Source organism: Takifugu flavidus, chromosome 1 (genome assembly GCF_003711565.1).
Source record: "Takifugu flavidus isolate HTHZ2018 chromosome 1, ASM371156v2, whole genome shotgun sequence".
NCBI lineage: Eukaryota > Metazoa > Chordata > Actinopteri > Tetraodontiformes > Tetraodontidae > Takifugu > Takifugu flavidus.
Window position 1 is genome coordinate 15,681,550 of NC_079520.1, and position 13,781 is coordinate 15,695,330.

The window sequence follows — 13,781 nt, forward strand, 5'->3', positions numbered from 1 at the left end:
AACCCCTCTGTTACGCCCAGCTCTGCTTCTTACTCTCTGCATTTGTCAAGCTATGCCCTGAAACCCCCCAAATCTGCTCCGAATCCCCCCCCCACACAGACATTAGTACAAATCCCCCTGTGTTAGACCGGCTCTGCTAATCACTCAATAGGGGGCGATTGTATGAAGCGAGCCGTGTCCTCTTTTGCAAATCACTGAGTCAGGTAGCTGGTGCTCAGAGCAGCACCTGGTGAAGTGGATTGTGTTGGTTGTATGCATGCAGGTTATTTGTCTCCTTTGTTTACTCCCTAAACCCCTTTTGTAAACAGTACAAGGCGCCAGCTGTTTAGCTGTGTCACAATTCCTGCCACATCTTGCCACAATAAAGATTATTACGCATAGTGTTTCATCTGTTATTAAGCAACAATAACCAGTGTTTTGCAACTAATTAATAAACATTTTCCATCATTTTAATCCCAGCTTTACTTACAGCCTCATTTTAATTAAGCAGATGAGGAAATGATGTGGGATTTGAAGTGTAATGCATATCTGGGTGTGCTTTTAATGTGTCCAGTAAAGATTTTATAACATTCTCCTGTGCTCTGAAACATAAGGGGTACCTCAGGGGCCCATTCTTTACTACTGTGGTTTTGTTAAATGAATGCAGTAAAGGCTAAGTATGACACATTCTGTCCATATTGTGGCCCGTTGTCCGTTCAGACTCTTTTTAGAATTGTATCTTTTTATTTTAAATGTATGCTGTTTTTATCTCTTGACTTGAGAAGCTCTTGCTATCCTACAAATCATCTACGTGTTTTGCAACATAATGTTGCAGTCATGTTTGTTATGGTCAATATACTATAAAGATTACCTACTACAGTGATTAACTTAATGACTTAGGCATCGCTTAAGATAACAAAAAAATCTGAAATACTATGACGTAATTCTACCGCGCAAGACATGTAATGATCATAACCCGCCAGCAGAGGGCAGAAATGATACAACAATATATTACCCTGCCGGTCTTTAGACGTTTCCGAGAGGTACCTTCACTTCGTATTCTCAACAGGACAGATTTCCAACATTGTCTAAGATTATATATTGAACTGGAAAAAAGGATGTTGCAACTATCAGTAAAATACGTTTAAAACAAGTTCACCCTGATGCTCATCAAGGGTTGTTGTGATGACTCTATGATGCGCCCGTGGCTGCTTTTTTCTAAAACATATGAGACAAGAACTGAGGATGTCCCTGGGAGTGCAGAGTACAACATAAAATGCAAAATAAATGTGAGTCATAATAGTGTTCTTTTTCATTGTCTCCAAGCTGGGGACTCCCCAAGGTTTACACACTCCAGAGAAGAGTTGGAGGAATGGAAGGCTTGCACATTCCTGTTGGATGGCATAATACTTCCCATCAACAGAACGGGAGGGAATTGGAAAATAATCCCTCAAGTTTCCAGGTTGGAATAAAACCCTGTAATATAGGCTGAGAGGAGGAAATGGGGATCTCATAAACACGTTCTTTAGGTGTTTGGGATGCTGGTGCACATCTACAAACAAGATTGTGAGTATATTTGTGATTTGGGAGCATATTTGGATTAGACACAGCCAAATATCATTAAACAGATAGTCTGCACATGATAGCTATTACTAAAGGACACAGTTGTGCACATATAGGCAAAGCTTGGAACTGGCTGCGCATGGTGCAGACATGTAGACAGACATTCCAACGTGGTGACACACACACACACACACACACACACACACACACACACACACACACACACACACACACACACACAGGTCGCAGTTATTGTCCTCCTGTCCACGGCTCATTTGGCTACTGAGCTGCTTCGTTTACGGCAGGTGGGTAAAATTAGTTGTTCTGATTGGAAGTTTGTAGTTCTAACTGGCCAAATTAAAAACGAACGAACGAACGAACAAACAAACAAAAAACAAGTCTACTTTTTGTTTTTTTTCTCCCCACAAAGTCTACACTTGTCAACACCTGTCTTCCAAGGTTTCGGATTTTTTGTCCACTGTGAGAAAAGAAAGCGTGTGTTGCTTCTGCCTTTTAGGACATTAATACAAAAAATATGGAAACAAGAGATTTTGTTTGCCAAACGCTTCAACAATCTAATTTAGAAACACACTCCTAAAAACTACCACTTGTGAGTTATGACTTTGAACTTGTGGAGTGTTTTATTTTCCGAGGAGCTCCTGAAGGCATCATGCATTGAGTGGTTTCCCACCGCGACGCGGGCTGCTCCATCATCAGAGAGTCCAAGTCAGTGCACACATGCGTTTTTTAGCCACTTTGGAGCCTTCCACTAGATACTAACTGGATATCGGAGTCCTGGCTGGTAAGTTTTTATACCGTCCCAAGTGTCAGATTCGGGGTCAGGCAGTCCCGGTTTAGACACCTTTCACCGGGTTGCGGAGCGAGTGCAGTAGCGGTTCCACACATTTGGTTGTTAACTTACTTGACTCATTTCGGGCGAAACTTCAAAATACCAACCTCATCCCCTGGAATCTGCTGCCTGAACATTCTCGCCAAGTTGGTTTTTCGGGGGTGCGTTTTAAATGAAGCGTCAGTCGGTCATTGTTTTGTTTGGTTTGTTTGCATGTTTCGAGAGCCATTGGTGCAAGTTTAATCTCTGTGAAAGACATTTCATTTAAGGTTCCTTATCTTTTGCTTTAGGCGAGAACACTTACATGCATTTCAAACGCGTGTGTGTTTGTTTCTTTGCCATGGCAGATCACCATTTCCACAGGGGATCCATCAGGCATCCCACTGAGATTTCCCCCTGTTGTCAAAGGTAATACATATTTATTGAGTCCACGTGGAGTAAACAGAGACAATTTAGTCAGATCGAAGTTGACCAAATAATCCATTTCGCATGTGATTTAATAGCACTGTTTCTGGAATATGTGCAGCTTTGCTTTACAGTATGTGGTGCCTGCTGTCAGCATGATCCCACTGAAAAGAGTGTTTACTGTAACTATGCAGCGAGACGGAGCCGTGTGTTCACAGGTCTGTCTGCACACCTCTCAGGACGGCTGGTTGGACTCAGTAGCAACATGTTGTATTAAGCTGAGTGACAGGTATCATCACACCACCGTCCTCAAAGTGGGATATGGCCGCACTGATCCTCCTCTCTGTTGGCGACAGGTTCTCCGATACTGGCGCAGAGTTCTGTCTTTCAAGTTTAACCCTCCTCTCCCTCATCTGAATCATTCTTTTTGGTCTTGGTTAGTCAGAACATGCATGTGCACTCACAGCACGTGCACACACACACACCCTCTCTCTCTCTTCCCTGTCTCCCCTGCACTCTAATCAAAGCCATATGTTCTCCAGGTCCTTTGCATGAACACTCTGTTGTGTTTCAACAGTTCTTAGTGAACCCAGCTGCTCTGCTGTCTTACTGAGGCAGAAATGGTTGAAACTGAAAGGAAACCTTCCTTTTTATTCTTTAGTAATTATCAGATTCTGTCTGCAATAGTCACATCCACTCATATCTCGTTTTCTCGCCTGTGTTTGTACATTGCATTGTTGTGTTTTTTTTTTACCTTTTTCTTGAATTACCCTGTATCTGTCCATCTTTTCTATGTGACCTTGTTTCATATCTGCGTGCTTTTATTTCCTTCATTAATAATACAATTAATAATCTACGATACAGAAGTTTAAACACTTCTGTCTTCAGGCAGGCTTTTGTCCAGACATTCAACATTTGCTATTTCAACCATAAAATCAGGAGATTTGATTATATTTGCAAAATGTCACACCCTTAAAGAAATAAATGTTACGATATTAAACCATTGCACTGCGCCTGCATGTGCCTTTCTGTGAGCCCTGCAGTGTTTCCACTTATTTCTGGGTTTCAAACTGTGAATTGAGCCTCGCACTGGGCTGGACCTTTTCTCTGCTCACACTGTTGGAGCATTTAGGAGCTCTCCTGGTAAAACCCCTCCTGAATCTAAGATATGAATTTAGTGTGATCACTCCTGGCAGCTGATTGGTTTTATAAATCTTTCCAGGGTGTGTAGGCCCACGTTGCCTCCTTAGATGAACCAGCTGCCACTCTTCATTAAAAAACTGTGGTCTTGGGGGCCATAATGTGGCTTCTAAAACCTTTTAATCTTAGAAACCATTGTCGTTTGGCACCGTTACGTGACCATTACTAATATAAAATGTTGTCATGCGGGGACCCACTAGAAATGGCCACATGACTCATTTTGGATGCCGACCCAGAATATTTAATACTACTCCCTCCCTTTACTTGAAGACTAATGTGGTGCAAGGGTTGAGGGTTCTGCTTGTCTGGATAAAGTGCAGCTTCCATTCAGAGCCTTTTCCTCTGAAATTTGACTGGATGCACTTTTCCATTATTTTTCAACCACCTGAGTTTAAAGTCGGTCCTCAGACACAGGTGGTGCAGGCCAGTGTGAGCACCCTTCCTAATGATTAAAGTCGTGGATAGAAGCACTATCAGCAGCTGGTCTACGTCACTTTCTCTTCAGCTTGGGCCAACTGAAAGAATGCGATCCTATTGTGGTCATATGATGGGTCTTTTCTTCTCTGGCCCTCTGTGTTAAATGGAGAGGGGAGGTGGGGGGGGGGGGGGGGTTGTTAACATTTAAGGGAACATTGCAGAGATTTTGGGGTCTGGGTGTTGGCATTAGCCACATTGTGCTGCACTTCAAATCTGTCACCCGTATAGCACAAGTTTTAATGCCACTGAAAAATCCTGAATGAAAACACGATCCGACCCGATCACTGACACTGTTGTTTTCACATGCTGCAAGTTTTTTTTCGGTCTGTGGCCCTGAAGCCCCGGGAAAGCTGCTTCTTCCTTTGACCGGCCTGTCATGCTGCTAGCTGACTCCAGTTGAGCTGAACCAGGTTATTAATGGCATATTTTGGGTCCAACTTCAAAGCTAGCTTCACAGGTTAACACTGCATCATCAGTGGTGTAGGAACCCCTGTCTGCTGAGGTTAGCACCTCTTCCTCTGCTCTCCTGTGCTGAGCCCTAATCACATACCAAACTGTGAGTCATCACTTGGATGTGTTGTGAAATAATCCCTCATGAATGAACATTAGAAAAAGTCTTTTATGTGAGAGCAAAGGCTGCCCCTTTCGAGGGAATAAAGGTCCAGAGTGTGTTCTCTTCCAGAGACCCAAACTCATTACGCATTATTGTCCCATTTCAGTGGACACCCACTGAGGCCAAACACAATGGGTTCAGTATTGGGATTGTCCTGTTTAATATCTGGGGGAGTGTCTCAGCTTGTAAGCAGCTGTGCCACATGGTGTATCGGTAATGATGAGCTGACGTGGGGGGGGTTCTTGCTTACTTGGCTGATGCCGACCTTGATCCAACTTCAGAGGGGAAGGTCTACAGCCAATCTCCTGGTATTTCCCGCTTTTTTTTCTTTTTTTTTTTGCTGTCTTTGGACAAATGTTGACTCACAACAGCACGGCTTCATGCAGTTTGTTAAAGACAAAGTGCAAAAACGATTTGTTGTCCCATGATGCAACAACAGTCTGCTTCAGTGTCCTGATACTTCCAAAGGTGGACCCTGACAGAGGCTGTAAGATCAGAAACAAAACCATGTTGTAGGTATTATTACATGTTAGATGGCTGATGTTATAAGGACATACTTACAAGCTAACAATGAGACTCAGCGAGTCAAGTAGAAGTGATGGAAGGGTTTCTTGATCAGTGCACTCTGACCTGGTTTTGGGGTATATGTGCACGGAGGGGGGGGGGGGGGGTTAACATTTAAGGGAACATTGCAGAGATTTTGGGGTCTGGGTGTTGGCATTAGCCACATTGTGCTGCACTTCAAATCTGTCACCCGTATAGCACAAGTTTTAATGCCACTGAAAAATCCTGAATGAAAACACGATCCGACCCGATCACTGACACTGTTGTTTTCACATGCTGCAAGTTTTTGTTCGGTCTGTGGCCCTGAAGCCCCGGGAAAGCTGCTTCTTCCTTTGACCGGCCTGTCATGCTGCTAGCTGACTCCAGTTGAGCTGAACCAGGTTATTAATGGCATATTTTGGGTCCAACTTCAAAGCTAGCTTCACAGGTTAACACTGCATCATCAGTGGTGTAGGAACCCCTGTCTGCTGAGGTTAGCACCTCTTCCTCTGCTCTCCTGTGCTGAGCCCTAATCACATACCAAACTGTGAGTCATCACTTGGATGTGTTGTGAAATAATCCCTCATGAATGAACATTAGAAAAAGTCTTTTATGTGAGAGCAAAGGCTGCCCCTTTCGAGGGAATAAAGGTCCAGAGTGTGTTCTCTTCCAGAGACCCAAACTCATTACGCATTATTGTCCCATTTCAGTGGACACCCACTGAGGCCAAACACAATGGGTTCAGTATTGGGATTGTCCTGTTTAATATCTGGGGGAGTGTCTCAGCTTGTAAGCAGCTGTGCCACATGGTGTATCGGTAATGATGAGCTGACGTGGGGGGGGGGGGGGGGGGGTTTGCTTACTTGGCTGATGCCGACCTTGATCCAACTTCAGAGGGGAAGGTCTACAGCCAATCTCCTGGTATTTCCCGCTTTTTTTTCTTTTTTTTTTTGCTGTCTTTGGACAAATGTTGACTCACAACAGCACGGCTTCATGCAGTTTGTTAAAGACAAAGTGCAAAAACGATTTGTTGTCCCATGATGCAACAACAGTCTGCTTCAGTGTCCTGATACTTCCAAAGGTGGACCCTGACAGAGGCTGTAAGATCAGAAACAAAACCATGTTGTAGGTATTATTACATGTTAGATGGCTGATGTTATAAGGACATACTTACAAGCTAACAATGAGACTCAGCGAGTCAAGTAGAAGTGATGGAAGGGTTTCTTGATCAGCGCACTCTGACCTGGTTTTGGGGTATATGTGCACGGAGGGGGGGTGGGAGGTTAGTTCCCAAGCTTGAGATTGAGCTTGGAAGAGCTATACTTTCATTGTTACAGTTAATTTGATAACTTGAGGGCAGTGTTCATGGATGTCGCTCTTTTTGGTGACAATAAGAGCTCTCAAGCTCTTTTTCTCTCAGCTTCCAATCTCACAAATGCAACGTGAACGTCACATGTTCGGGTTCCATTTGAGAACACACATTTCCATTTTTGTGTAATACTACCCTGCTAGTAATATTGGAGTGTTTTTATATTGGCCTATGGCAAACACAGCTGTTTATCACCCCCAGGCACGTGCCTTGCCTGAGCTATGCCATTAATGCCCCTCTGATCTATAAATGCAGAGCTTCAACCCCCGGTGTCCTTAAATGACATGGGCCTTAATGAGTCTGTGTAGGTTTGACAGTATGAAACATACCTGTGGATTTAACGCAGAAAAGTGTTGGTACTTTCCATGTTAATATTGCAAAACATCTGTCATTGATTTATTCCGCTGTTTTTGGCCATGTGTAGTTGCTCAGGTTCAGGAACAAGTTGATATTCAGCATTCTTTCTTGCAAGACTTGATTTGTCATTTGGAAACAATAATGCGGGCATGTACAAGCAGGTCAAATGAAAGCCTTTGTCTGTTCATTTCACAAAATACCAATAAAAATGTAATCATTGGATGGAGCAGGGCACAAATGGGACTATTGATGCAGCTTTATTGTGATAAAAGAGATGAATCAGCCATGCAGGACTGACAGAGATCTTGGAAGCTACTGTATATCAACAATGCTGAAGGGTTCTTTGCTGCACCTTTAACACTGCCCTTAAATGTGGTTGGACCTGTTAGTTGAGTGCAGCTGAGACAGTTGGCGTGAGGTGTTTTTAATAACAAAGACCATTATTTCCATATAGTCTGCACTGATTCTCTTTGCTTTGGTCATGAGTGTTTTGCCCGTATGCTGTGAAGCAAATGTGCAAGATTATTGGTGGGAGAACGAGCAGGATTCTGCTTTGTGTTTCAGTCAGAGCGATCCATTTTTGTTTAATGGGTAGAAGTGGAAAGTCAATTCAAGTGCAAACACCTACTCTATTGTGTTTTTACTCTCCCCAGATGTCACCGACACTAAAGTCCTGCCAGTACTCTGCTGTATGACCAGGGTGTGTGTGTGTGTGTGTGTGTGAGTGTGTGTGTGCATGTAGTTGTAGCTTAATACTGTATTCCCCAAGTACAAGTAACAAGTAATATCAAATTGTTTAGTCTGAAAACGTCTATTTTTAATTTAAATATGAGTATAATAAACCATTTAGTGTCACGTTGCCGTTGATTTTTCATTTGTCTGTGTTTGCGTTCTTTAATAATGAGAATTTTTATGATGGTAAGTAGATTAAATGCGTGCCTTATAGTTAAAGGCTGTACAAAGGGAAGGGGGGGGGGGCACAATGAGTGTGTGTGGCAGAACCAAATAGACTTTCTTTCAGTTCAGGAAAATGACAAAACCCTTTCAAGGCTGCTGCACTGCTCTCACTGTCAGCAGTGTTCAGTGCGGGGTCATAAGTGTGTACAAAAAGTCATTTCTGGCTTGGTGTCTAGGTTTTTGGCTTCTCCTGAGTTTTACCAAAGGTTTCTGAAACTCTTCTGGCAGTTCTGGCACAAACTGGGAACCTCGTCTTCGTCGTGCTTTCCAAAGGAAAGAGATGAACTATTATGGATAAGGAAGACAAGTGTTTAACGTCTGCTTTCTCTCAGATCTATTAGATCACCATGTGGTGGAATTGAGCAATACCCTGAATGACAATGGCAACTGTAAGAGGAAAATAAAACCTCCATTCATAACCATGTAATACTTTGTATACAAATGGAGAATCTCTGTTGCACACAAATGCTGCACGTGTTTCATTTCAACCACATACAGGTTTTTAGGTGCCTCTTAAAGCTTTTAAAGTCACATAGCCTTCATCCAGTTGGACGGATATGTTCACCTGAGTATGAACTCGGGACATGGTTATCATTTCCAGTAACAGTTTAGAAAGTCCACCCTCTGTTGGCACCTTTCAAATAAATACTTGTAACTTGGGCTTTTGTCAGCTTAGAGAAATTGTGGACCAAAAAAATGACCTGCTAGAATCCGAAAGACTAATAGGTCTGCTAACCAGGCCGACAGGTTAATGTGAAAGCTGTTCCCATATTTCAGTTTTTAGAGAGGGTTGTGAAGAAAGACAGTTACGCGATCTAATATTCAACTTTATTGAATTAATCAAAATGTTTCTATTCCCAAAACTGCTGTGTCGAGCTTTATTCTTAGAGCTCCATCATGGGATTGTTTTGAAGGGTGTGAAATGTGTGTTTTTCCTTCCTGCTCGAAAATTGTTCCAGTTGTTTTTGTCACAATGTCTCACAGTCTGCAGTGATTTTTTTTTTTTTTTAAATCTAGATAAGAACGTAATGACAGAGGAGAGCATAGACGGAACCTAGAAAACTGGAAATGCTCCAAGTTTACTAAAAATGTCAGTTTCTGTTTTGGTCCACTTAACAGTCTTGACCTTTTACCCTCTATGTCTTCTAGTTATAATTTACGGCTCAAAACACATAAATGAATCATGAGAACCAGGCAGACCAGTCAACATGTTTACATGATCCTTGGAAAAAAATTGAATCATTGCCTTAATCCAGCTGTAACGGAACAGCTGGAGTACATGTAAATGCAATAGTCCAACTAACATCGGAGTCCTCCTGATCCAGTTGAGACGCCCAAATGATGCGACTGGAAGTCATTTTTCTCGGACTTTAACCTTAAGCGTATGGCGTATGACCCCGGAAAAAAGACACCCACGGGTCACAGGGATAGCGCGCATCTTATGTGCACAGTAACTAACGCGTATATTACGCATGCGATGAAAAAAGCTGTACATTGTCCACCTTTCTGTTGCTGCTTTTGTAAACTGGGACAAAGACCGAATTCCGACGGGACGCCATCGTTGAATTTTGAGGATAGCTCATTTAATTTGGGCATGAAAACGTACTGAACTGTTCCCTCTCTGTTTCTGTCTCTCAGGGCCTGCAAGTGAATAACAAGAAGACACATGTCAGGACAGATTGAAGCTGCTGCTGCAGACACACACACGGCCTTGTAAGCTGGGACTGTGAAGCATATTATCAAGGAAATTCCTCAATCCTCCAGGGCCACCTCCGTGGGTTCTTTATCTGCCCGTTTGTTCAGCTGCATAAGCTTCTTTTTCCACAACACACTCACTCACAACATACTCTGTGTGCATGTTCTGTCTAAGACACTTAAGAGGTCAGTGGAAGCTGAATTTATTATTTATTTATTCCTGGGGGGGGAAAAATTATATGCACCCGTTCAGGCAGCATCAGTTTTTCTTCCAAGTTGCAAAAAAAAGGACACTCTTGGAAGGACACAATGTCAACCAAAGCTAGTCAGACCCTAGCTGAAGCTGCAGTCGTGGATCGGTGCAGCACGGCTCCATCGAGTAGCAGCAAACCCACCAGGGAGGTCAGAAATACCAACGCCAACCAAGAATTACAGCGATACTATGATCAGCTGTGGAATTCAAATCAGCGGAGCAGCCCACCGCTGATCTTCTACAGGAAGTTGCCCTGTGACGGTGAGAAAGGGCTCATCCCAAATGAGGCCCTTTCAAATGCCTGTTTAGACCGCAGCTCAGGGGGCTGTGAGGAACCTTATCCAGAGCTCTCAACTGGTACTGACGGAATAGCCAATGTGGTTCCTCTGATAAGTTCAGAGGGAACACTGTGCCAGCTGGACAGTCCAGGAGAGGGTGGCCAAGCAGACAGAAACAGAACTGGCAGCAGCCACTGCTCCTCTGCTATGTCTACCCCTCAAATGATCCCAAATATCGACTGTTGCCTGAGCCACACATCCAGTCATCTGAGCCCTGTGCACAGCCCTTGCTTCGGCTCCAGCCCCACGCAGCAAAAACAGCGACGTGGCCGACGCAGCAGCTTGCCCGTGTCCATGATGGCTTTCCATAAGGTAATTTATATGCAGCTGCATTAAATGAGCATTACAGAAAGCTTGCATTACGTGTTCTCTCGTCTGTGATTGTGCCGTAGATGGAAACGCTTTCACGTGTTAATCAGGTTTCCATTATTTCCGCCACCAGACATCCTGCGCTTCAGCCAGCGAACCGAACTCTTCAGTGTCATCTCCTTGTAACTCCCCCCTTCTTAACCATCAGCAGCGCCATCGAGAAGGCCACTTCCAACAATACCGCAGCAAAGATGGCTACTCCAGTTTGGAGAGGCTCAACCGAAGGCCCAGGGTTAACAAACACTCCCTCCAGAAATTATTCCCACGGAGGGCATCTCTGCAAACTGTAATCACCACTGGAAAGAGCGGGCTGTCATCCTCACCGGGGAGCAGAGACTGCAGCGAGGACAGCAGCGGCAGCGGCAGTGGCAGCGACGGGGACGGGGAGGAACTGTTAGACCACACAGAGTTCATTAGGAACCGTAAAGAACGCTCCACTGTCCTGGTGAGGCGCTTCTACAAAAATAACCAAAAGGTATCAGCCGACCCGTCTGCTGACGTGCAAAATTCCATTAAAATGGGGCGCAATGTCTCTTTCTGGAGAAACATGTTGAGCTGTCATTGTGTTCTTTCTATAGATGACTAAATCAGTGTGTACTGGGACACGAGCGATTGTCCGAGCGCTGCCCTCAGGACACATATCAGAGGAGGTCTGGAAGTCGGTGGGCAGTTATAGAAACTGGCGTCCCACTAAGAAGGAGATAGGACCAATCCTGATGTGTGGCCGAAGAAAGAAAGATGAATTCAGAGTGTGCAGGGAAATGCAGCGTCTGGTCTGGCCTGGAATCATGGACCAAATGGTAAGAGTAGAACACTGACACGCACGCCGCAGCATCAGCTGTAAAACTCCACAGGTGACACAGCAGCTAGCGGTGAATCTCCGGAGGTTTCAAGATTGACAGCCCCCCCACCCCCACAACACACACACACACACACACACACACACACACACACACACACACACACAGCCATGTACGCACACACACACACAGACACATACAAGGGCTCTTTGTTAGGTCTTGCCACAGATTTTTTTTTGTCTTTTTACTTCTGCTTTTTTTTCATTTTGCTTTATTACTTTATTTTAGAGGAAGTGAGTCTGTGTGTGTGTGTGTGTGTGTGTGTGTGTGTGCTTTTGTAGTTGCGCCATATTGAGTGCCAAAATCCACATTCTACTAGCAAAGTGAGGACATTTTTGGGAGTTGAGGACATTTCCTTTTCTTCTCACAACTTCAAAGGACTGTTTAGGGGTAAAGACGTGGTTTGAAGGTTGAGGTTAGAATGAGGTTTCGGGTAAGGTTAGCTTTAGGGCAAGGGTTGAGCTTAATAGTGATGGTTAGGGTAAGCAGCTGGGTAATGTACTATTTCAATGAAAGTCCTCACAAAGACAGAAGTACAAGTGTGTGTGTGTGCATGTGTAAATGGCCTGAGCAGAACTGGCATCTGTATGAAAGCTATGGACCTTCAGAGTGGAAAGATGGTAAATTGGCAAGTGTGAAAGTTAGAGAGCAGAGGGAAAAAGTCAGGACAACGGTGCTCTGTTATTACTCAGTTTCCAAGTTCGAGAATGTGTTTCCCAACATGAAAACGTCTTGCAGCAACTGTTCATCCTTGGCATCCGTAATTCTTTCATCAGCCTTCTTTAGAACTTGAAATGTGTGGGAACAAAACCCACAGTGCTTGAAGACCAAATTGTGCTGTTTTCATGTCAAATAATCTACTATACTTGTCTTTACTTCTCAGCTAATTCCAGCTCTGGCTCAGGGATCTATTATCTGAAATATGAGGCTTTTCTGGCTGTTTGTGCCTCATCTCCATAGACGAGTGCACTCCGTAATCTATGTGTATAAGAACACAATATGCATTGATGCGATCCTCTGTTTTAATATGTTTGTACAGCCACAGCAGAGACAAGTACTGTCTACATTTTGTCACGTGGACAGGGGCCTGATCCCCTCGCTCACACGCTCACACTCGTGTGCACGCTGCAATGTGGTTTCTTACTTTGCCAAAGTGTTTTTACAAGTCCTCTGTGGTCGTTGTATATGGGCTGGGATAGGTCCAGGCCCAACTGCTTTAATAATGAGCCTATTGAAAATGGGGGTGTTGCCAGGACTTTCCTTGTCAAAACACCATCTGAGCTACTCCTGCAAGGTCATCAGAGAAACTCAGTGAGCAGCAGCGAGCTGCAGCAGTGCTGTCAACTGGCTAATAAAAGCACTATGAAAAATGTGGGAACATGGCCCACTGCAAATGGAAGCCTTGGAAATATGTGGATGCGCGGTAACGTATTTCCACTGTAGTGGCTAACACCACAAAGAGAGATATGACTTTACTAAACTCTGTGGTCATTGACTGACACCAGCACATGCATTAAAAAAGGAAGGCATCTTATAGAATAAGCAACAGGCGCGGCTGATTGATAGGGGAATACTGAAATTCACTGACCCATTGAATTTTGAAATGTAAGAAAATGGCCCAGCTACAGAGTGAGTACTACAGTGCAGTGATGCTGGCGTCAATGACCTTGTTCTGGTCCCAGAACCCTGCTGGCAAACAGATATGTCCTTGAACGAGCGAACAGTATAAATCAGAATTGTGTTGTCCACTCCCGCGTGTTTTTTGACACACAGCCATATTTTAAACAGGAACCTGATTCATGAGCCTGAAATCCCTTCATTACTGGCTCTGAGAGGAGTTTTCTGCAGGTATGCCGTGGCCCCTGCGTTTATTGCTACAGCTAATGAGCCCAAAAACACAAGATTATATCAAGGTGGGGTTGGAGGAGGGCAACAGTAAATGGGAAGCAGAGG

At 44.0% G+C, this 13,781-nt stretch overlaps 1 protein-coding gene across 8 annotated transcripts in view; it reads left to right on the plus strand.

Moving 5' to 3' along the window:
• The first annotated feature begins 2,100 nt into the window (after positions 1–2,100).
• plce1 (phospholipase C, epsilon 1) overlaps positions 2,101–13,781 on the plus strand; it is a 49,925-nt gene continuing 38,244 nt past the window's right edge. For 2 of the 8 annotated variants that reach the window (XM_057025068.1, XM_057025058.1), the window contains exons 1-5: positions 2,104–2,344; positions 2,740–2,800; positions 9,952–10,911; positions 11,042–11,443; positions 11,547–11,768. In XM_057025068.1, coding sequence (XP_056881048.1) covers positions 10,318–10,911; positions 11,042–11,443; positions 11,547–11,768 — 1,218 coding nt within the window. In that variant the 5' untranslated portion in view covers positions 2,104–2,344; positions 2,740–2,800; positions 9,952–10,317. Of the gene's footprint in view, positions 2,554–2,739; positions 2,801–9,951; positions 10,912–11,041; positions 11,444–11,546; positions 11,769–13,781 lie in introns of all 8 variants that reach the window. The other 6 variants (XM_057025031.1, XM_057025023.1, XM_057025049.1 and 3 more) reach the window with 6 other exon arrangements.